This window comes from Mus caroli, chromosome 11 (genome assembly GCF_900094665.2).
Source record: "Mus caroli chromosome 11, CAROLI_EIJ_v1.1, whole genome shotgun sequence".
In the NCBI taxonomy this organism is placed as follows: Eukaryota; Metazoa; Chordata; class Mammalia; order Rodentia; family Muridae; genus Mus; species Mus caroli.
In genome coordinates, this window is record NC_034580.1 from 105,681,176 (window position 1) to 105,705,341 (window position 24,166).

General features: G+C 45.4%; 1 protein-coding gene and 1 long non-coding RNA gene across 2 annotated transcripts in view; one reads left to right on the forward strand and one right to left on the reverse strand.

Annotated features, from left to right (window-relative positions):
• The window catches only part of LOC110305676, a 40,111-nt gene that overhangs the window by 3,440 nt on the left and 12,505 nt on the right, over window positions 1-24,166 (reverse strand). The window contains exons 2-5 of the mRNA XM_021177741.1: window positions 22,784-22,971; window positions 6,153-6,286; window positions 3,037-3,210; window positions 528-689 (exon numbers count right to left, since the gene is read on the reverse strand). Coding sequence (XP_021033400.1) covers window positions 528-689; window positions 3,037-3,210; window positions 6,153-6,286; window positions 22,784-22,971 — 658 coding nt within the window. The remainder of the gene's footprint in view (window positions 1-527; window positions 690-3,036; window positions 3,211-6,152; window positions 6,287-22,783; window positions 22,972-24,166) is intronic.
• LOC110305678 lies at window positions 6,058-11,659 on the forward strand. Its single transcript, XR_002379179.1, has 2 exons — window positions 6,058-6,188; window positions 10,870-11,659. It is a non-coding gene; the product is annotated as an uncharacterized LOC110305678 (long non-coding RNA).

The window sequence follows — 24,166 nt, forward strand, 5'->3', positions numbered from 1 at the left end:
CTCTCTCTCTCTCTCTCTCCCCCTCTCCCTCTCCCTCCCCCTCCCTCTCTCTCCTCTTTTCCTCTTTCTTCTCTCCTTTCTCCTCTCTTCTCTCGATCTGTCTCTCTCTCTCACCCCAACCCCCACTCTGATTAGCCGCATTGTGAGGAACTAAACCCAAGATGCTCATATAATACCCCAGGAGTAGTGAGTGAGCAATGATGGACTTCTGCAGAGTGGCAGCCTTATCCTAATAATGCTTCAAGGCTTCTGAGGAAAGTGTCATTGAGGATTTGGGTCTGGTTGTGCCTCTTACACTTTCTAATGGTTCAGCCCATGCCAGAGCATAATATGGTCATTTCTTAGACCATAAAAATGTGGTCATATGTGAGGCTGGCTCAACGGTCTCGGATCCCTGGACGTTTTCTGCTTTTATGTCAGATCTTGCAGTGAGGGACCACCATACAAGCTTTGCAATTTCATTTCATGTCATTATATTTTGTTGCTTTAACTATTGGGGGGAATAAAGGCTTTTTAATGTGGCTCACTGGCTTGTCCTTTTCATGATGGCCATCATCCTTTCCCAGTGTCAGCTCTTTTGGAGACAGGGGTAAATCCTGGAAATTCATGTCACCGAGGGATGAAGGATTTATTCTCCGCCTGTGAGAACTCATGGGCAAGTCTCTGGGCAGCACCAGCCTTCGCATCTCCTGTGAAACAGAGAAGACTTGTGGAGAGAAGGGGCATGGAGGTGGAGAATACCTGTTGATATCTCCAAAGGGAGCTGTGCCTAGCTACAGCTTCCCAGGCTCAACCCCTGGCTTCCCTATGGAATGGTAACAGTGGAAGACAAGCAGCTGTGTTTTTCTAGCTTTAGGCCCTGTGTACAGAGTGTGCATGATGCTCATTGGACAGAGTGTGTGAGAATTAAGTGTTAGCCCAGTCTTCAGTGCACAACCCGGGTGGTAGTTTCAATGAGAACTGCCCCCCACCCCCAGTGATGCTGTTTGGAGAGCTTTGCTGGAGGAAGTACTGGGGGAGTGGGGGTGGCCTCCCTCCACTTCCTGTTCTGCCCTTCTGCTTCCTGTGCATAGAAATACATCACCAGCTGGCTTCCTGTTGTCCTATGCTGCAGGATCCCCCCATCATGGACTCCATCCCCTCTGGAGTCATAAGCCTGAATAAACCCTTCCTTCCTGCCATCATTTCTTGCTTTATCACATTAACAGAAAAGTCACTACCGCAACATGACACGAGTTAGTAACTTAGCACATGGGCACCGTTCCTTCTAGCACATGGGAGATAGTCTCTTCCCATAGAGGAGGCATCCATTTGTAGGGGTTTGTTCTGCAGCAACACCACATGCTGATATAAATGGCTCTTAGCTCCTTCTGGGCAATCAGTTTATGCACCTTCTCATTAACCAGTTATCATGACTGCAGGACTCCGGTTCACGGCTTTTGTTCCTGGTGTTCCAGGAAGGACAGAAGCTGCTTGGGGGTGGGGTTTGGCTTCCCATGCTCGTGTTTGGGCCTGGACAGAAGCACAGTGTCTGAAGAATATTGGTCAGTGGACAGAAGATGAAATTTGGCTAGTTTCTAGAAAGGTCAGAGAGTGGTCATTTTCAAATTCAACTTCACATGGGAATGTGGTTCATACGACAAACCATCTGGTTTGCTCCGGTCCAAAGGAGCTGAGATATTTGCTTTTAGAACGAGGACCTCGGAGTCTTCTGAGACTCAAGATTCCATGTGTTAACAGTTGGAAACTGCAGGGACAAATGTCAAAGTCACTCTTGGAAAGCTTAAGGATGCGCTGGTGACATCATGTGCGGAGTTTGAAGAGCTGCAGATGTGATGTCTGGGATCCAACCCCAAGCCCCTCATCTAACTGTTCTGAGGAAGGCTTAGACATTATTAATATATCTAATTTCCTGGCTGATCCTGATGTTCAGTAAGCATTAGTACAGATGTGCAACAAGCAGGATCCAGCACACGTCGGAGGGCTGTGACTAGCTGCAGTTGGCATGCTGTCTCGTCTGTGCTCAGGGTTCTAGTTGTTTAACCCTGTTAGTTACCCTCCTAGTGGGTAATTTTCTGTGAGTGCCATCGCAGAAGCAAGGCTGGGACGTGGTTGACTGGGTAATAAGGCACAAAGGCAGTATGCACAATAATTCAGGAAGGCAATTCCAAGCTCCCTCCTGCCAAAAACCCACCACATAATTGAAATCACAAAAGCTTGGGATCCACACTTTGTGTGTGTGTGTGTGCGTGCGCGCCCGCGTGTGCATATGTGCACATTCATGGGTACATGGAAGCCAGAAGAGGGCGGTGGATGTCCTGATCTATCATCCCTTGTATTATTCTCTTGAGCCAAGGTCTCTCACTGAACCCATAGTTAGACAGCATCCACTAAGCCCCAGGGATCCTCCAGTGTCTGCCCCTTGTCACCCATAGAGCTACAATTGCAGGTATGCACGGAGCCACGCCCAGCTTTTTTATGTAGATGCTTGGGGATTTGAACTCAGGCCCGTATTGCTTGCACAGCCCATCAAGTCATTGTCACAGACCCAGGAATCTACATTTTTACAGTCTTTCCAAGTAATGCTGAGGCACACTCAGATTTTCAGACCGCAAGTATACCAACTGCCTCTCCTTTCCAGTATAGCTCTTGCCGTGGAATTGCCTCATCTCTGAACATCACAGCTATAGCCATTGCCTTCTACCCGTCCCCTGAACTCCTCCCACATGTCACTGTCCCATATGATCGGAGAGACTACTTATGGTGGCAGATGGGAGGACAAGTCTCAGCACTTTACACCCCGCCCCCCTCTTTTCTGTGAGCTGGCAGTGAGTAAAAGCAACAGAAGTATATTCCTCTGTAGATAATGAGTCCGGAGAATAGATGCTTGCCAATCTAAGATACTGAGTTAGGGGTTAGCTTTAATCCTTTGCGACTCGGCATTCTTGGGGCCAAAACTGACTAATCCACTCCTGAAAAGAATGAAGAACTGAGGTTTGTCCCTGGTGGCCCCCGAGGACTTAATCTGAAACTTACTGTGGTGGCCAGAGCCTGGAAAGGAGAGAAGACCTGCCCAAACTGATAGCATTTGTGCACGTTGATGTCACCAAAGCGGCTACGGCGTTCCTTCCACCCCGCCAGCCTCTTCTCTGCCTTCATGTCCATAAGGTGCCGGAAAGGGCCCTGCTGGGGCAGACGGGCCATACGTGCCTGCAAAGGACCAGTTTGCATGGGTACTTCGTTAGACAAGCTGTACTACAGGAAGCAGCTCTCGCTCATGCCTCTCATCGATGAGATGGGCTTTCATTGGCTTTTGCCTTCTGCTATCTTGAGAGACAGAGGAAAGAGCCACGCCCTCCACTTGCTCTGGGGAGTTGTGATGGTTTGTGTATGCTTGGGATACGGAGTGGCACTGTTAGGAGGTGTGGCCTTGTTGGTGTAGGTGCACTACTGTGGGCTTGGGCCCTAGCCCTAAACTGCCTGGAATTGAGTTTTAGAGGCCTGCAGATGAAGATGTAGAACTCTCAGCTCCTCCTGCACCATGCCTGCCTGGATACTGCCATGCTCCTTCCTTGATGATAGTGGACTGAGTCTTGGGAACCTATAAGCCAGCCCCAATTAAATGTCCTTATAAGAGTTGCCTTGGTCATGGTTAGCAGTAAAACTCTAACTGAGCAGGAGTCTAGCGCCATGCGCTGAGAGCCAGAGCACAGACAGTTTCAGCTCAAATGGTGCTGACTCACTATGGGACCTTGGCTTTTCACTCAGCTCCATGGAGACTCCTAACCAAGGTTATCCCCCCCCCCCCAAGCTTTGGAGTGGCTTAGTTTAGATGAAAAGCAACACACTGGGCTCAGTCAGGTAAATGTTTGCTCTGACTTTGGATCACTGGCATTCATGTGAAAAATTGGTGATAGCAGCGCGCGTGAACACGCACGCATGCATGCACGCACCACGCACGCATGTGCGCGCGCTCACACACACTCATGGAGCTGCATCACCATGGCAACAAACCCGTACCGATCTAGGAGGCATTTTCTAGATTAGATGACGTGTGAAGAAAGACCCACCGTAAATGTGGGTGACCCTTACTGTAGGTTGGGGTCCTGGACTGAACAGAAAGCAACATATCAAAGAAGCCCCGTTGCTTCCTGTTCTTACCACCAGGCTGTCTTGCCCACGGTAGACCATCCCTTTGAGCCAAAACAGTCTCCCCTCTGCAAATTGCTTGTATCAGACATTTTCTCACAGTAATTAGAAAGATAACTACTGTGGCTTTGCCTCCCTGACTTTTCTAGTTTCTGACCATAGGACCCTCGGCTCATTTCTTTCTCCTTACTCGACCCCTCTGGACTGTCAACAGGTCCCAAACTTTTCCTGGACACCACAAATCGTCCTTGTACAATGAGTTCCACCTCGTGATCTGCTCACGTGTGCCTCACCAGGAAAACTTTCCCCAGGAACGTTTGCCTTCCTTCTTAGTGGAGGAGTCCCGGAAATTACCATCTCTCTCCACAGCTTGCTTCTTCTTGTTTGTTTCTACAAAGCCAGGAATCTGGCCAATAACTGAGATTGGTGGCTAATGGCTTTGGGCTGCTGACAACTGAGTTCCCCCCTCCACCCCCATTCTAACTAGGCATGTGGCAGAATGAGTGTGTGGGAAGCCAGGCCCACCACAGGAACTTGGTCCCAGCGAGGGAGTTAGACCACATCCTGTCTCCCACATATCAGGAAACAAGACCAGGTTTTGTTTCTTCCAGCACTGACCATAAAGACCCCAGATAGGGAGTGAAAGAGTCACCCTGGGATGATGACAGAGGAGTGACAAACATTCAAGGCCAATCAGATCTCAGGGATCAAGCCTTTCCCTTCCCAGATGGGAAAACTGACCCAGCAGTGTGGAAGGGGACTTTTCTAGGTCCTGTCACCTTCTGTGCAGTCAGATGTCAGTGGCTAGATGTAGTTTCAGGGTAGCTGCTCTTTCAAAGGAAGGCCATTTAAGGGTTTACCATGAAGAGCTATGGCTTGTTGGCGACAGACCTCAGATGGACCAAGACCAGGTTGTGACCAGAGCTGACCTCCCGTGGAGCTCTCTCTGCAGTGGAAAATGAGTGATCCTTCCATCTCTCTCCATATCATTTCTGCCGTTTCTCCCTATTTTCTTGGTTCTTTCTTTATAAGATTTAGCATCACCATCATCATCACCACCATCATCATCATCATCACCACCACCTCCTCTTCCTCCTCACCACCATCATTCACCAGATTAAATAAAGTCAACCATAGGTCAAGAGGCAGAGCGAACAACCAGTTGACAGGGAGTGAACACAGGAAGAATCCATAGAGACTGAGAGGAAGTTACGGGGACAGATAGAGAGGCGCACAGGAAGTAGAAGGGAGGGGCATTTAGTTTGAAAGGTATTTAAGAAGGAGTGTGAAGGAGCTTTGTCCTTCTGCGATGCTGGTTGAAGAGGAAGTTTTGCTGGGTGCTTTGTCTGCCTCTCTGAGGTAGTAGGCTTTCACCCCAGCAATCTGACTCCCGAGTCTCCATTTGGTAAAATCAAACCATTGGGATTTTGTTTTAAAACTAACAGAACCTGCCCCAATTAGGTGTTCCCCACCGACATGGCTTGCAGACCATGTAAGAAGTTCCCCACGGAAATTTGTCACCCATGTGAGCAATTTGATTTGGATTTTCTGGATTTTTAAATGTCTATAGTAGGGATAAAAATTCAGAATAACTCTGAAGTGTTGGTGGAACACATTTCCCACAGAGTGAAAGGAACCTACTACATGTGGGAAAGACAGTCCATCAATGGTGGGAAAGGCAAAAGGGCTTCCGGGCCATCAAGGGGTAAAGACCACCTTATGCAGTCTACACATGCACAGCAGACACTCAGGGCATGGAGGCAGAACGGAGGGATTCCTGGGTGGGAAACACCTCCAGGAACCTCAGAGAACTATGCACACTAGAGAGTGTCTTCTCTTGGTCATTCCCCAAGTGAGGCTTACAGTATATTTCCACACTTGCAGGGGTTTCATTTCTCTGTCTAATCTGAAACAATGGCAGGCAGGTGAAAGTGTCTGAGTGGGAATCCTGTCCTTCTGATCCCCCACCCACCCACCCAGGGCTCCCCATGCCCTCCGCTCACCCTTCTGTGAGGACTCATCTTCTCAGCTTGCAATGGGTGAGAAGAAAAGGGGCTCACGTCGTATATTCGGATGCTCTTTGTTGTTGGAGGGGACAATTCACGACCTTGTCCTACATCTTTGCTGTCACATGCTCCTAAGGGAATTAGAGGTAGATTCATAGAACCCAGAGGGTTTGGCAACCTCCAACCTGTTTCAAACTAGTAGGAAGAGAAAGGCTGCATTCCAGGATTCCCTGATCTGCTGCCTGCTTCTTTGCTAAAATCAACAGGGTTACTTTTGCAGTGTCTGACCACAGGGTATGACAAGAGAACACAACACACTCTCGAGAGCACCAAGAGCCAAGAATGGGAAGCCGTGGTGGCAATGAGTGGAGGCTGATCTGTCGACAACTTGACTAACTGAAATCACAAGTCACTTGTCACTACGGCGGGTGAGGGATTTTCTTGATCAGATGATTTCCAACAGGAAGATTGACCCTGAATGTGGATGAGCCCCTGTGGAGGCAGTCCAGATGGATGTGGTAGAAGGAAATGGTGTTCTCTCTGCTTGCTCACACTCTCACTGGCAAGTTCATCTAGCTGGTTCTGGGGATATTCCTTCACCGGCATTAGAACGAATTCCTTCAGGGGTCTTAAAGATTTATTTATTATCTATAGGTACACTGTAGCTGTTTTCAGACAGCCCAGAAAAGGGCATCAGATCTCATTATGGATGGTTGTGAGCCACCATGTGGTTGTTGGGATTTGAACTCAGGATCTTCTGAAGAGCAGTCAGTGCTCTTAACCACTGAGTCAACTCTCCAGCTTCTTTAAGGATTCTGACCAAAGACCAGGAACTGTCCAGGGCTTCAGTGTCCTGTTTGGAACTGCTGAGACATTCAGCCTCATAGACTGAACAGCTACTGTATTCTTGACATCTCTACTGTGAGACAGCCATCGTTGGACTAAAAGGCCCACATCCTTTTAATACACGTGTGTTCCTTTGGAGAACTGAATAAAACAGAGAACTGTCTAATAAAGGTGCTGTGAAATTCCCAGGTGATGCTCAGAGATGTCTTGTGGGGAGTGTGTACTCTCAGGAAGTCATTCTGCTGCAGCTATGTGAGCTGACCCTCACTGTGGGGATTTAATTGCGTAGAGAATATTATCAGCGCTCAGGTGTGGTTGCTTAATCAGGTCAGCTAAGGAGTCAATTGTGCAAACCCTTCATTTTGCTGCACGGATGGAAAATTCTCTATCTTAATGCAGAGGTTGACAAACTTTCTCCTCAAAGGCCAGATGACAACTACTTTAGGATGTGTAGACTGCATGATTTTTTTTCCAACTATAGAGCATGTCTATTGGAGCACATAAATAGCTCTGGTTGGGCTCAGTCAGAAAAGGGCTTGCTGTATAATCATGACACAAGTGTGATCCCCAAACTGGTATTATAGATGCATGCTGCTGTGCCTGACTTTTTTACGTTGAGTGCTGGGAATCCAGACTCAAGTCCTCATGTTTGTGAAGCACACACCTTATCTACTGAGTCGTCTCTCTAGCCTCGAGGCTCCTTTATATTAAAAACCTAATAAAGGTCCCTAATTTCTAGGGTAAATTATTTCATTGCCACATTCCTTAATCACCTCTTCTCATGCTGGCCAACTTTCATGGATTCGTGAGAATTTCCTAGTGTACTCTACCTCCCAAAGATGCAGGAGGGGCTATTTATCCTCTCATGCATGAGCACCAGTGGGTAATTAAGACCATTGCATCCCCTAGGCATTTTCTGAAGGTTTTCTCTGCTGGGCCAACCCTGCTGCTCATTCATTTCCTTTTCCTCTATAGAAGTAGCTTCTGTTGTACAGGGTCAGGGTTGCTGTGTGCTGTGTGCCTCCTCAACACCTCCTTCAGGCTGAGTGGAAGCCTTGCATTCCTCAAAGGATTAAAAACAGAGAAAGAAGTGAGGAAAATTGCAAACTACAAAGCCTCTATGAAATTCTATGAAGAGAATTCCAGACCAATTTTCCTTATAAAAATTGATGCAAAAATACTCAATAAAATACTCACAAACCAAATGTAAGAACATATCAAAGATATCATTCACCATGATCGAGTAGGGTTCATCCCAGGTATGCCAGAATGGTTCAATATATGGAAATCCATCAATGTAATCCATCATATAAAGAAATTGAAAGGGAAAACCCATATAATCATCTCCTTAGATGCTGATAATGCCTTTTATAAAATCCTTCATATTAAAAGTCTTGGTGAGATCAGGGATTCAAGGCACATACCTAAACACAATAAAGGCAATATACAGCAAGCCAATGGCCAACATCAAGTTAAATGGAGAGAAACTTAAATCAACTCCACTATACTAAGGGTCAAGACAAGATGTTCACTTACTTTCTTTTCAATATAGTCCTTGAACCTCTAGCTGGAGTAATAAGACAACTAAAGGAGATCAAGGAAATACAAATTAGAAAGGAAGAAGTTAAAGTATCACTACTTGTGTATGATATGATAATATACACAAGTGACCCCCAAAATTCTACCAGAGAACTCCTACAGCTGATAAACACCTTCAGCAAAGTGGCTGGATACAAAATTAACTCAAAGAAATCAGTAGCACTCCTTTATAACAAAGGATAAACAGGTTGAGTAAGAAGTTAGGGAGACAGTACCCTTCACAATAACCTGAAATAATATAAAATACCTTGGTGTAACTATAAGCAAGTAAGTGAAATACCTGAATGACAAGAACTTCAAGTCTCTGGAAAAAAAAAAACTGAAGAAGATATCAGAAGATGGAAAGATCTTCCATGCTCATGGATCAGTAGGATTAACATAGTAAAAAAATGACTATCTTACCAAAAGCAATCTATAGATTCTATGAAATTCCCATAAAAATTCCAACATAATTCTTTATAGACCTTGAAAGAACACTCTCAATTTCATATGGAAAAAAAAAAAAAACAAAGGGGGAAAAAAAACCCTTGGTAGCTAAAATAATCCAGGATAATAAAAGAACTTTTGGAAGTATCACCACCCCTGTTCTCAAGCTGTACTACAAAGCAATAGTAATAAAAACTGCATGGTATTGGTATAGAAACAGACAGGTTGATCTATGGTATAGAACCCAAGAAGCAGAAATAAACCCATACACCTTTGGACTCTTAATACAATGGGAAAGGGAGAGCATCTTCAAATAACGCTGGTTTAACTGGGTGAATGCATGGAGAAGAATGCAAATAGATTCATATGTATCATCCTGCACAAAACTCAAGTCCAAGTGGATCAAAGACCTCAACATAAAACCAGATACACTAAATCTCATAGAACAGAAAGTGAGCCTAACCTTGAACTCATTGCTATCGGAGACAACTTCCTGAAGAGAGCACCCATGGCTCAGGCACGAAGATCAATAATAAATGGGAACTCATGAATTAATTAACAAGTGGGACCTCATGAAACTGAAAAACTTCTGTAATGCAAAGGATACAGTCATTAGGATAAAATGACAGCCTACAGGATGAGAAAAATATCTTCATCTGACAGAGGGCTAATCCCTAAAATATTTAAAGAACTGAACACCAAAAATAATCCAATTAAAAGATGGGGTACAAAGCTAAACAGGGAATTTTCAACAGAGGAATCTCTAATAGCCAAAAAGCACTTAAAGAAATGTTTAATGTAATTAATCATTAGGGAAATGCAAATCAAAGCAACTCCGAGATTCCACCTTACATCCATCAGAATGACTAAGATCAAAGCTAATGGGAGTGCAAACTTGTACAGCCACTCTGGAAATCAATTTGGTGGTTTCTCAGAAAACTGGGAAAAGTTCTACCTCAAGATCCAGCTAAGCCACTCCTGGGAATATACCCAAAAGATGCTCCACCATCCCACAAAGACACTTGCTCAACTATGTTCATAGCAGCTTTATTTGTGATAGCCAGAAACTGGAAACAATCCAGATGTCCCTAAACTGAAAAATGGATAAAGAAAATGTGGTTCATTTATAACAATGGAGTAATACTCAGCTATTAAAAACAAGGACATCATGATCATTTTGCAGGCAAATGGATGGAACTAGAAAATATTATCCTGAGTGAGGTAACCCATATACAAAAGGGCGTTCATGGCATGTACTCACTGATAAGTGGATATTAGTCATAAAGTACAGGATAATCATGCTACACTCCACAGACCCCCCCAAAAGCCAAATAACCAGGAGAATCCAAGGGAAGATGCTTGAATCGAAGGGGAAATAAAATAAATATCAGAGGTGGATGGAGGAGGGAACTAGGTGGGTGTAGGAATGGGGATGGGAACGGGGTAGAGAGAGATCAGATGCAGGGAGAACATGGGAAAGAAAACAGAAATCAGTAGGGGCAGCATCTCTAAGATGTGCCAGAGACCTGGGACAGGGGTGGGGGTGGGGGGAAGCTCCAGGGAGTCTATGGGGGTAACTCTAGCTGAGAATCCTAGCAGTAGGGGGTAGGAAGTCTTAGGCGGCCACCTCCAGTGGTCAGGCAGGGCTTCCAGTGAAGAAATAAGAACACCAACTTATCCAAAAAAACCCATGACCTAAAATGTATCCTGCCTACAAAATGTGCAGGGAAAAAGATGGATCAGAGATGGAGGGAATGGCCAACCGATGAACAGCTGAAATTGAAACCCATCCCATGAGCAATTAGTCCTCGACACTATTAATGATTCTCTGCTATGTTTGCAGACAGGAGCCTAGCATAACTGTCCTCAGAGGGGCTCCACCCAACAGCCGACGGAAACAGATTCGGAGACCCACAGCCCAATATTAGATGGAGCTCAGTTGAGTCTTGTGGAAGAGTTGGAAGGATGATTGAGGGCCCTGAAGAAGATCGAGACTCCACAAGAAGACCAACAGAATCAACTCACCTGGACCTTTGAGGGCTACCAGAGACTGAAACACCAACCAGAGAGCAAACATGGGCTGGGCCTACCCCAACCCCCAGCACATCTGTAACAGCTGTGCAGCGTGGTCTTCATGTGGGTCCCCAACAACTGAAGCAGGGGCTTTCCCTGAGTCTGTTGCCTTCCTGTGGATCCCATTCCCCTAACTGGCCTGCCTTGTCTGGCCTCAGTGGGAGAGGATGAGTCTTGTCCTGCAGTGGCTTGAAGTGCCAGGGTGGGGTGATAATGGGGGCGGGCAGAAAGAGCTCCTCCTTCACAAAAGAGATGGGGAGTGGGGAGTGAGGGGAGGAGGCATAGGGTAGACTGGGAAGAAGGGGGTTGCTATTGAGATGTAAAGTGAATAAATAAATAAATTGATGAGAAAAAAAAAAAACAGAAAGAAGTCAGCTCACTGAACATTTCCCCTTAGAAGCCAAGGTAGATATAAAAACAGGACTCAGCCTTTTCTGAGGAGAAAGGGAAGATGGTGGAGGGCGAGGTGAGAGGAGGGTCTAAGAGGAGTGGATTGAGGGGAAGCTACAACAGGGATGTAAAGTAAATTAATTATTAATAAAATGTGACTCAGAATCGTCTTTCAGAGTCTGCTAAAACATTTAATTCTGAGGTCCGTGCTGGTATGTGGAAAGCATTTTTTTTCCTTTTTCCTTTGAGTTTGTGTTCTGAGCATGCACATCTGTGCTGACACGTGTGGAGCATGGCGGTCACTCCTGGGTGCTGTGTCTCATGTACTGTCTGCCTGTGTTTTTAGGCAGGATCTCGAACTGGCCTGGAACTTGCCTGTTAGGCTAGACTGGGCCATGGATTGCAAATGTCCATCTTTCTCCTCGTCCTAGTGTTGGGGGTTTCAGATGTGTGCCCACATTTATTACATGGTGCTGGGGGTCAAACTCATGCTTGTGCAGTGAGCACTTCACTGACAGACATCTCTCCAGCTCTGAACATTTTCATCAGTGGAGTCAGGTGATGGCTGGGCTACCATGGTTTAATGGGGTGTCTGGAATTTAAACAGAGGCTCAATAAATGTTTGGGAAACAAGTTCATGGGGGGGGGGAGGACTGTGAAGATGCCTGTCTGAGCTGAAACTGGACTTTTCTTCCAGGATGCTCTGCCTCTTGGGATGCCTGTCAAGAATTCGAAGCAGTGTGTGGTGTGCCAGGAGGGACTTCCCCTTTAGATCCCAGGCACCAGAGCCCACGTGGCTTTCAATCTCAAATGTCTTCCACTACTTCAGCATTATCCTAAGAGGAATCTAGTCTCATGGGGCTTTGCTGAGGCCCCCTTAGCCACTAACTGTTGGCCTTTGCAGCCAGTATTGCTGGACTCGGGGACTGTTCATCTAGCAGGCATCAGGGGCAGCCCCTCCCAGGCTGGGATGGAGGTGGCCCTGGGGAAGAGGAAAGGCTCAGGGAACAGGGGAGTGGGAGACTCCAGGCTGCTCTTTATTTATTGTGAGATAACCAGGACATTTGACTAATTTTAAAATTCTTTCTTTAGTGATGGTTTTTAGGGGTGAGGGGAAGGGGGAGGGGGAGGGGGAGAAGCAGGGAGGCATTCTCTGGAAGTGATTAAACCCGGAGATAACACATACTCATAGAAAACTGGAAATTTTAAAAGAAGACTTGTTTGTAACCTCAAAATTAATCCCATGCCCTTGAGGCTGGAAATACTTCTCTGTGAGCACAGAAAGAGACATATTCCCTGCTTAACTTTGAGCCTTTTAAAGTAAAAATAGGCGTCTGCTGAGCGACTCTGTATCCTCATAAGAACAGAACATATACTTGGCAAATACTCTACACTGAGCTGCACCCCTACATCTTTGGGTTTGATTCTTGTTTCTTTGAGAAACGGCCTTGCCATGGTGCAGGCTCTATAAAAATATTAACTTACCTGTCTCCGCTACCATGCCCACGTCTGTGGAGGCCTCAGGACAACCCTGGGTGTCACCTTTGGCTCTCCCGCACCTTTGAGTCAGGCTCTCTCATTTCCTTGAAGCTCGCCAATTAGGCTGGTTGGTGGACACGTTTTCCAGACCTTCCCATCTGTACCTCCCCAGTGCTGAGAATCACACCTGGCGCTTTCTGCAGCTTTATCTGGGTTCGGAGGGATTGAACTTAGGTTTTCATTCTCTCACGGCAAGCCCTGTATGGACTGAACCTTTTAGAGCTATTTCTAAAGGGGTTTTAATGTTCAGCGTAGGGGCACTGAATTTTCGCAGGCTGGAGAGTAGCAGCTCCAGGCCCTGGTAGTGTGTAGGAGCCTCCCATGGAGGCTTTCAAAAAGTCCAGTGCGCAGGTGTCCCCATGCCCACTGAGTCTGAGTTTTGCTGAGCAGTGCTTTGGACAAACCTCTGGGTGATTTCCACTAGGGCAGCAGGGGCTTATACAGCACCCGGTTAGAATCTGGACTTACCTGTGCAGACTCTGGCAACCAAATTAGATGCTCCTTTGTGTTGCATGCTAGAAGCCAAACCAGGGGGTGGGGGTGGGGGGTTTAAGGGTAGAAATGATCACCTTATGGATTGCAGTGTTTGACTGGTTTAAGCACCTTTTGTTTCTGACAATGGCTCCCATATGCTTAAAAAAGAAAAAAACACACACACACATACTGGGTTTTTAAATATTTATCTATCTATCTATCTATCTATCTATCTATCTATCTATCTATCTATCTCTTATCTATCTATCTATCTATCTATCTATCTATCTATCTACCTACCTATCTATCTAAAAGTCATTCAGTTGTATTAAAGCTTTAAGGCTTCTTGCCAACTTCTGCATCAGGGAAAAGCTGTTAATGCAAGAGAAACACTGTAATTTCTAAACATTTTAATTTGATTCTGTTAGCGTCACTTTCACAGCTGCCTCATGTAACTCAAGCTGGCCTCAGATTCTCTGTGTAACCAAGGTCGGCTTGAACATCTGACCCTCTTTCATCTGCCTCCCAAGCGCTGGGTGACATACATGCATCGCCATGCCTGGCTTGTGATTTCTTTTAAAACAAGTGTTATGTTAATATTGTTTGACTCTCCCAGCTCCTCAAAAGGGCTCTACCTTGTGGCTTGAGCATTCAGAAGGACCGTGTAAGACAGAACCTGAATCTTTATTGTACAGAGTATGGCAGGTAGAATTCTAAGATGCCTAGGATTCTAACCCCATAAGATATATGCCCTAGATGATCCATGTCCTTGGATGTGACCTGGGCTGGTGAATGTGACGATCCAACATTCCAATGACTATGCACTATAAGGCAAAGATAAAGGAATTTTGTAGTTTAAAAACCCTTATAAGGTGACTCTAAAGGGATCAAGAAGGTGCTTATGGGTTGCAGAAAAGGCTCAGTGGCTAAGAGACTTGTTGCTTTCCAGGGGACACCAGTCTGTTTCCTAGAACCCACATAGTGGCTAAGAGTCATCTGTAATTCTAGTTCCAGAAAATCTGATGCCCTTTTCTGGTCTCAACAGGAACCACACATATGGTACACATGCCTACACGCAAGCAAACCACTCACACTCCCCAAAAACAAACAAACAAACAAACAAACAAACAAACAAACAAACAAACAAACAGCATATCTTGGCAGGCCTGACCTGATTCACTGAGTACCTTAGAAATGATCTTGGGTTCAAAGCTTTCAAGAGACAAACCAATGTGAGTTCTAAGTCTGCAAAGAAATGGATCTTGCCAAGAACCCAGAGCCACAAGGAGATGCCAAGGGTAAGAGTCAGTTAAGCTTTGTCCAGTTTCCTGACCCATAAAAGTAGACATAATTAGCAGATGTTGTTTTAATCCACCAGATGTGTGGTCATTTGCTCTGTGGCAAGAGGACTCTAATCCAGTGGTGGAGATATAATAACAGAGAAAGGTTACAGGACTTGGCCAGGAACACACATTGGAAGCTCATGGGACTGGGAATCAAGCCTCTTCATTTGCTACAGTGTGCTATTAACCACCATTCCACCATCAGTTTACAGAAAAAGGCTCACTGGCACCAACCCTCTTATTTTCTGGAAAATATAAACTGGAACAAACCAAGGCTGATTCTAAACTCTGCTGCATTGTGAAAATCAGAAGAAGGAGCTGCTAATACAATACAGAGTTCACACACACACACACACACACACACACACACACACACACACAAGGTAGCAAAGCCAGGATTTGGTTACCACCTGGGCTCTCTTTGTGGGCTGCTGGCTGTGCTGGGAGATGAAGGGCAGCATTTGTGAGTAGATGTGTTTCAATGGTTGACTCTAAATGATGCCTCCTACAAGACCACTGGTGTCCACACAACGGCAGACGATGGCTCCTTGGAAGCTGAGAGGTGCTGTTGTCTGTAGCTGCGAACTTGGAAAAGTCTCTAGACTTTCATAATAGAATATTTTTCCCTTATGAATCAGGGGTAATAATACTTGGTCAGCCCTGGCCTTCACCATCCATCAGTTTCCCATCATCCTTGATCTCGTCATGAAGTGACTGCTTTACATATATAGCCATTCCACTGCTTTGTGTCATATGCCCTGTGTCATAGTTCTGTCCAGAGAGCAAGGATAGTCTGGTGTGGGGGAGAGGATCATGGGAAGCGATCATTTTCTAGTACACAGCTGGAATGAGATTGTTTCATTTTCCAGGATCCATCTGTCCCTTTCCTGTTTGGAATGCATATGTGTTGTACCTTAGAGGTGAGTAGCCATCTTGTGGAGGTGAGACTAAGGAGGGGAGGAGGAAGCTGTGGAAAGCTTGGGTCTCTGATGGCAACAAGGTGACACCAACCATCCTTGTATATATTGTTCTACATATCTTGTTAATTGTGTTCACTTAAATAGGGTTTGACCAGTAGAATTCTAAGATGCCTATTTCTAGGTGCATGACCTAAATGATCCAATGTTCCTATGACTATGGTACTACAGGGCAAAGATGAAGGTATTTTGTAGTTAAAAATCCTTATAAGTTAACCCTAAAATTTATAGGTTTTCTTTATAGGTTTCTTCTTTCTGCTTATGGCATGTTATTTTTAAAGAGTTTTTAAAACACTAAGGAGCAAATAATTCATACATTATGATAGCTGAATGATCCCTCTCTAGAGCTGTAATGGATGTAGACAAGGGATGTAGATGTAGAAAGAGCCAAACACCTTTCTTTCTCAGTACAGATTCTTGGGACATATCGATGCAGTGTGGGGTGGGGCATAGGTGTGGCCCAAATGGAATTTAACCGAGTAACAAGTCACCAAACAAGCCTAATAAATATGGCCTTGTCAGAGGCATAACACACCCAAGAACATGCTACCTTCTGTCTTTGAACACTGAAATCTGAAAATGATAAAGACTTTGGGAAGTAATGAGCCAATCTGCTAACAAAGCTACGTCCTAGGTCAACAGACAGGGGAGTTGCAACCAAGAGATGGGCGTTCTCCCCATTCCAGTCATAGCAGACTCTCCGGTTCCAACTCCAGGGTTGGCTGCAGGAGGCAGCAGAGAAAATGTGGTTCATGAGTGGAGGATGGTGAAGGGGCTGAGGAAAACAAAACTCCCCTGTCCTTTAGAGCCACAGTTATGAGAGGAGGGAACAACTGTCTTTGCAAAGGGCAGACCTAGTTGGGAACATACGGTTGTTCTAGAACCTCATGTATTATGGGACATACCCATTTGTCTCTAAAAGACAGATGATGGAACTGGTGATGGTAACTTCTGAGGGGTCGGTTTGGGTTTGGGTTTAAGGGAAAACCTTCTATCAACATCTTTCATGAATTCGTTGTGCTCCTTGTCCCTGTGACAAACCTGATAGAACTGGAGGGAGAAAGGACTTATTTTGGCTCACAGTTTGAAGTGTACAGTCCACCACAGCGGGGGAAGGCATGGCAGAGTTCTTAGCTTCATGAGTGTATGGCTGGTGCTCCTCACATCTCAGGGGAGCAGGAGACAGAGGGAAACTGGTGCATGGCAAACTCCATTTTATACCACAGAAGACAAGGTTCCTGAGATCAGAGGCAAACTACCCATCAGCACACAAGCATGCGTGTGGAGGATCATTCACTATCCCTGGGTCTTGGGTCTATGAAGTGGAAACTTAAGGGTTCTTTGGAAAGTTATTTGGATGGTGTTTTGCAGGGGCAAGCATGTGAAGGAACGTTTTGTTAAAGTGGACACAGGTGTGAAAGGCTAAGGCAGACTTGTGAGGCAATGTTTTGCTGAAGGAGACACAGGATAGAGGATGCTCTGCTAAAGGATATGCAATGAAGGATTCTTTGCTGACAACACGCATGTGTTGGTCCGCCTTACACTGTGTAGTTGAGCTGCATTTGTTGGGACGCCATAGAGAGAAACCGCACCCAAAACTTCTGGTGGTGTGCTGCAGTTTCTTGCCGCTCCCAAGGACTTGGGCTGATTGGATGCACATGCTGAGGCAAAACCTATGCTGAGGCAAGGTCACGTGATGTTTGGAGGGTATAAATGGGTCTCCAGGGAGCGACGAAGACAGAGCTTGGCTTACTGGTACAGTTAGTTGTACAACACTTGTGGGTCTCAGATCTTTGCTGATTTTTGCTTCCTTGAGAGAAGCACAGCCAAGAACGTGTCCTGGTGTCCCTCCTAGTCCCTTCTGTTGACTCAGGCTGAGGCTGAGGCCTAACTGTCTCTGCTAGCTAGGTCATGCCACCACTATTGCTAACCTGACTCTACCAAACTGGACTGCTGGTGTATCTGTAAAGTGTTTGTGAGTGGGCCCAGCTGCCACTGCCTGCTACCCTGTGAACTGAAGTGCCGATTTCCAGACAACACAAATGGGAGTTTCTCCAAAGAACCTTTACAGGTCCACTACAGGTCCACTTCCCCTGTATCCTTTCTTTTCCACTACCTCTGATGGGTGGTGGTCTACAAGGGAGGTCAAAGCCTTTATGAACCATTATTAAAAATAAGACATTGAAAAAAAATTAAAGTTACAGGTCTATCCACTGCCCTCCTTTTTTCCAGAGATCTATTCCTTCCCCCCAAAAACCAGTCATGTTCTTCGAAACAACCCAGCCTAAGTGGGCATGTCCCACCAGGATGTGTGGTTATGCAATACTGGCCTGAAAGACGAGCTTACTCTGAGTCTGGATAAATTGGAGCATTGCTTTTTTGATCTACAGTCTCCAACGTTTTCCTTGCTACTTTCAAGCAGAAACAGATTCGAAGCAAGGTTTGTGGCATCAGTCACATCCAATACACAGCTTTTGGAGGAGGGAGGACTGGGGACTCTTCAATCTGTCATCTCTGCCATTTGTCTGTACACAGATTCCAAAATTACTGTGGAAACCACACATTCCCAAGCAAACCGATTTCTTTTTCAAACATTTCCTGGCTCTGACTCTGTCTCACTGTCTGTCTCTCTTACACACATACATACACATACATGCCCATGCACACACTACAATTCCATTTGAAATACTAACATCTCCGTGTCAGTCAATGGAAGCCGAGATCTTGTTTCTGCAGCTCATTAGCTCAAAAACCAGCAAGGCTGCCCAGCCCCCACTCCTCCTCCTCCACACTATGTCGGGCTTGGGAGATGAAGTGAGAGTAAGTTGACAGACACGGAAACCTGCTTGGCTCTGGCAAAAGCATTTGTTGGAAGCTTGCTCTGTGATTTACTGAACGCTTTGGGTCAGAAGTGGGAGGACACCCTGAGATGTTAGAAAATTCTAGTTGCTTTGATGTGGGAGGTAAATAAGAAACACACAAGGCGGACTTGAAAGAAGTATGGTGAGTGGGTTCTGAACTCAGGCTCAAGGATAAACATTTCCCAAACATTCCTTGCTGAGAGCTTGAGAGCTAATAGCTGCCTGAGAAAATTTACTTGGCCCAGATGGGACCACCTGCCGATGAGAAGGATGCTCGACACCCCCGCCCCCCAACAGAACTGTTCTCTGCAAAGATAGGATGCCTTGGAGACTGGATAATACATTATCTTCATGCCTCTGACCATTTTTTTTAATTGGTTTTATTTCTCCAGAATGTTTCCAGTTCTTGGAGCAGTGCCTGACACACAGTAGGTGGTCAGCAAGTCACACAGTAGGTGGTCAGCAAGTCACACAGTAGGTGGTCAGCAAGTATTTGCTGAGTGAAAGACAGAATGTGATTTCCACATACAGCTCTGTCTGAAGTTCCTGTCACTGTGTTGACTGCATAAAGGATGTGTAGTGTAGAGGTAGGAAAGCTAGGGGGAATCTTGGTTCCTGTGGTGGTTTGTATATGCTTGGCCCAGGGAATGGCCCTATTAGGAGGTTCTGTTGGAGTAGGTGTGTCACTGTGGGTGTGGGCTTAAGACCCTGACCCCTAGCTGCCTGGAAGTCAGTCTTCCACTAGCAGCCTTCAGATGAAGATGTTGAACTCTCAGTTCTGCCTACACCATGTCTGCCTGGATGCTTCCATTCTTTTGCCTTGATGATAATGGACTGAACCGCTGAACCTGTAAGCCAATACCAACTCAATGTTGTCTTTATAAGACTTGCCTTGGTCATGGTGTCTGTTCACAGCAGTAAAACCCTAAGACAGTCCCTAACAGAATTGGAGAGAAAGATAGACTAGGAAAGCTGGGAGAGAGTCAATATGAATGTACATGGCAGTAGAAAAGCTGTGGGGTCCTGGGAGGTCCTTAGAAGGTGACTGACAGAGGATGGATACAACCCTTGATTCGAGCATCACCTTCAAAGCATTGATGATTTCTTGCTTCCTTGGCTTTAAAGCCAAAGCTTTTATCCCAAGATAAAGGATCTCTGCCCCCTTTCCTCTCACTTTTGCTGCAGGTCATCTCTTCATCGCCTCCCCCAAACCAGTTCTCCTTGAGGACTAAGGAAGGAAGGCAGGCTTTGCAGGAGACCCATTTGTTAAGCTCTTCCTAATCAAGGTCATGCATTTCTCATGGGCTGGAATGCCACGGCAACAAGGATTTTTCTGGGGACCCAAACTGTACATCTTCATAAAGCCTGTGGTGTCTGCATAAAGTGAAAGCCATTCTGCACTCTGTGTGGCTGGGCCCCTGGAGGTCACTGGGAGAATTTGGGAAAAGCATTTTGAGCGCTAATGGCTCCGTGTACAATGACCAGGAGGGCCTTTTGTCTTTCAGATTGTAAATGAGGTCACAGAGAGCTATCTGCCTCAGAATCACCCCCTGGTTTGTCCCTCTGTCTTTGAAGCCCACATAGAAGACCTGTTATGCATTAGCAAAGAGTTTGACTCCTTTAGCTAAAGACATGAAAATGTGAAGACATCACGCCTCTCTGAAGCTCTCTCAGCTCAGGCAGTGTGGGTACCACCAGGGTGGAACTTCCTTGCCTTTGGTGCTAAAACAATTCTGTGGGTAGATAACAGGTGAAGCTGAGAGCAAGGGAGAAAAGCGGGGAGAAAGGAGAATTTGCCAGAACTGGGGTGTAGCTTCAGTGGCTAGGGCGCTTGCCTGGGATGTAGAAAGCCTCAGGTTTGTTCCCCAACATAAACTTGATCTGGTGGTGCATAGCTGTCACTCCAGAGGTGGAAGCAGGAGAATCTGGAGGATCTTCGAGGACATCCTCTATTATATAGTGAGTGAAAGGCTAGACTGCGATACATGAGACTGTGTCTATAAACTTGTAAATGAATAAACCAATAAATATAAACCCATTGTCCAACAAATAAATACATATAGGAATAAAAAAATCCTCCATTTAAAATAACAAAGACTCTGCAAGAGTAAAAGGAAGGAGGGGCTGTGGCGTGACTCTGTCTCGGCTCTCTCAGTTACAGCATCATTACCCAGGCTCCTAAGGGACCTACTGTTGGCACTCGGCAAGGTTTGTTCTTCACGCTTGAAGAGGACTCTCTTTGATAGTAGCTATTCTCGATATGGGGATGTTTCTGGGATTCACCTCACTGAATTTGGAGGGTTCCATTCTGCATGGAGGAACACAACTCTATACATGTAAAAAAAAAAAAGCAAAGTGACAAAGAGTTGTGGGCCCCTTGCCAAAGCCAAGTATCTCCAAAGCTCAAGCTCCGCACACTTCCGTCAGATTCTCTTCCTGAGCATTTGTTTTGAGTAAGAAAAATCTTGACCAGCCATGACCTCTGGGAACTATATAAATAGTCTGTCAAGGCATGCTCACTGATACCATATTGGTCTAAGATCATGAGAGTTAAAGCCCGCCCCCACAAATGCCTGGCATTGTTATTGACACAGTCAAGAGGTAAGGAAGCTTCACCCTTATTGTCTAGCTTTTATAGAACTGAAAGGTGCTATACACACCTGCTGAGGAGATACACAACCAACAGTCCTACCAAACTATGAGTCCTGTGAGCTATAGTAACTGGCCTGACAAGACATGCCCACTGGATCAATAATGGTATGCACATCATGGGAGGAACCAGGCACATTCTGATTGGATTTAAGTCTCATTCTATAAGATGAAGTTCATACTTGGGCACCATTATCAAGCCAAGAACCTGTGTCTAGACAAGTAATAGGCCCTGATAGAGAACATACTACTATTGTTCTACTAAATGGACATAATATAAAGCCATCTCCTAGTGACTTATCACGACACCCATAGATTATTACATCTATAAACCCTCATTAGAAAAGTTTCTTTTTTTCTTTCCTTTTTTTTTTTTTTTTTTTTTGTAGATGGTGGTTAACACAGAGTCTCATAACTGGTCACCATGTCACCTCACAGGCTAAGAGTAATTGAGGTACTCATCCCTAAATTGGACATCCATATTACACCCCTCCTCCCACGGATCACCATGAAAGAGGGAACAGGAAGGTTGTCAGAGTGATGTAGGCTTTGGATGAATAGGTTGAAAAAGTGTTTTCCCGACACAATGAGACAGTTTCACATCTGAGCTCAGAGAGGTTGGGACAGCAAGCACACGATTTATGAACACAAAAAAAAAAAAAAAAAAAAAAAAAAAAAACCTCTGCAAGGAATGGGAGTGGGTAGCTGGGTATAAAAATCCCACCCCTAGCTGAGGAGCTATTGATAATTCATGGCTGCTTGAGAAAGAGTTAGTTCCTTTAAAGGAGTGACCTCTGGGAGGCTGACTATGCTCCAGTGGGGAACCACACAATAAAGAGTATATAGACTGAACAAACTGGACTCAAGGGGCTATTTTTTTTTAAAGAGGGTACAAGGCTGGGGGGAGGTAGATCCGGGGAGAGTTAGGAAGAGGCGTTTGGATTAACATGGTAGAAATTATGAAATTCACAAGGAATTAATGTTTTTAAAATAGAAATATATTAAAACAAACCCCTTCTTTCTTATGTTGTTATTGTCATATTTTGTGATAACAATGAAAAAAAAAAGTAATATGGAAAGTAGAGCTTTTGAGCCAAAAGTTTCATCATGGATGGTAGTCGCTCTGTAGACTTGTTAATACAACATTTAAAAGTACTGCTGGGGGTGGTGGGGCACACCTTTAATCCCAGCACTTGGGAGGCAGAGGCAGGCGGGTTTCTGAGTTCGAGGCCAGCCTGGTCTACAGAGTGAGTTCCAGGACAGCCAAAGCTATACAGAGAAACCCTGTCTCAAAAATAAAAAAGTATAATGTACTACATATTATATATGATTAGTCTTAGAACACTAGTTTTGCCCTTGTCCTGGGCCTGGCTCCTAGATCTGGCCTCCTCTTTTGTAAACCCCTTTATGCCCACAGTGTTTGTATGTACAGCAGGGCTGGGGTCTCCTACCTTGCGTATCTTTTTGTAGTTCTGTTTTACTGAGGAAAGGTCCCTCCTCTGCAGCCTGGTCTTCTCCTGCCTCTTCAGTTCTGCTCCCAGGAAGCCAGACTCCCTCCTTGTCCTGACCGTGGGATGAGTGGTGGCCCTCTGGAAGCTCTTCATGATTTTTGTTCTCCCTTTTCCTCTCATGAGAAACCCTGAACATGGAGAAAAACACAAGTCCACCGTTAGGTGTGTTCTAAATGACCCAGTGACCTACAAACGACCCAGCTGGTGTGTGGCCAAGTGAGGAAGAGAAGAAATTGATAATATCAGCTGGTTCTTGAAGAAGACATTGCTGGGAGAGGGTTAGCAAAACTGATAAGCGATGCTGGCCGTTGGAGCTTTTTAGTTTCGTTTGTTACTGCTGTGACCAAATACTTGACAAGAAGCAGTCTTAGGAAGGAAGGGTTTATTCTGGCTTGCAGTTTGGAAGCACACAGTCCTCGACAGTGGGGAAGCCATGAAAGCAGGAATGGGAGGCTGGCAGGTCACCAGGCCTCAGGAAGCAAAAAGTGAATAGGAAGCTGGGCGGGGCCATGTAACCTTCAGGCCCACCCCAATGGCCCGCTTCCTCCAATGAGGTTCCATCTGAAGGTTCCACAACCTTCTCTAACATCTGCCAGATGACGAGCAAGCATTTAAACTCACGGGTTCTACAGGGGGTGGGGTGGTGGTGGTGGTGGTGGTGGTGATGGTGGTGGTGGTGGAATTTCATACGTAAATCAGAACAGTTTTCTGATCTGAGATGCTCCCCCAGCTCCCCGAGACACCATATTTTGAAGATACCTAACTTGCCTTGCTTCAGAGTAGTAGAAATGTTTGTAACTGTGGCCTAGAGGGAGAAAGTGTGCCTTTGAAGGGTGTAGTCTGCCCCCGACCGTTCTGCTCTCTTTTCTTTCTGCCTTCTAATGAAGAAATGAACAACTTTGCACTTCTTTTTGCTCCTCACCTTGACGACCCCACGGTGATGTTTTGCTTCATCTCAGGCTCCAAGACAGTGAAGTCAGCAGACCCAACATTGAAACTGTGAACAGATATAAACCTCCTTCTTTTTAAAGTTGATTTCCTCCGGTATTTTGTCACAGCCGCAGAACACTAACCTATCAAGTTGTTTTTTTTTCCCTTTCCTTTCCTTTCCTTTCCTTTTTCCTTTCCTTTTTCCTTTCCTTTTCCTTTCCTTTCCTTTCCTTTCCTTTCCTTTCCTTTCCTTTCCTTTCCTTTCCTTTCCTTTCCTTTCCTTTCCTTTTTCCTTTCCTTTCCTTTCCTTTTTCCTTTCCTTTCCTTTCCTTTCCTTTCCTTTCCTTTCCTTTCCTTTCCTTTCCTTTCCTTTCCTTTCCTTTCCTTTCCTTT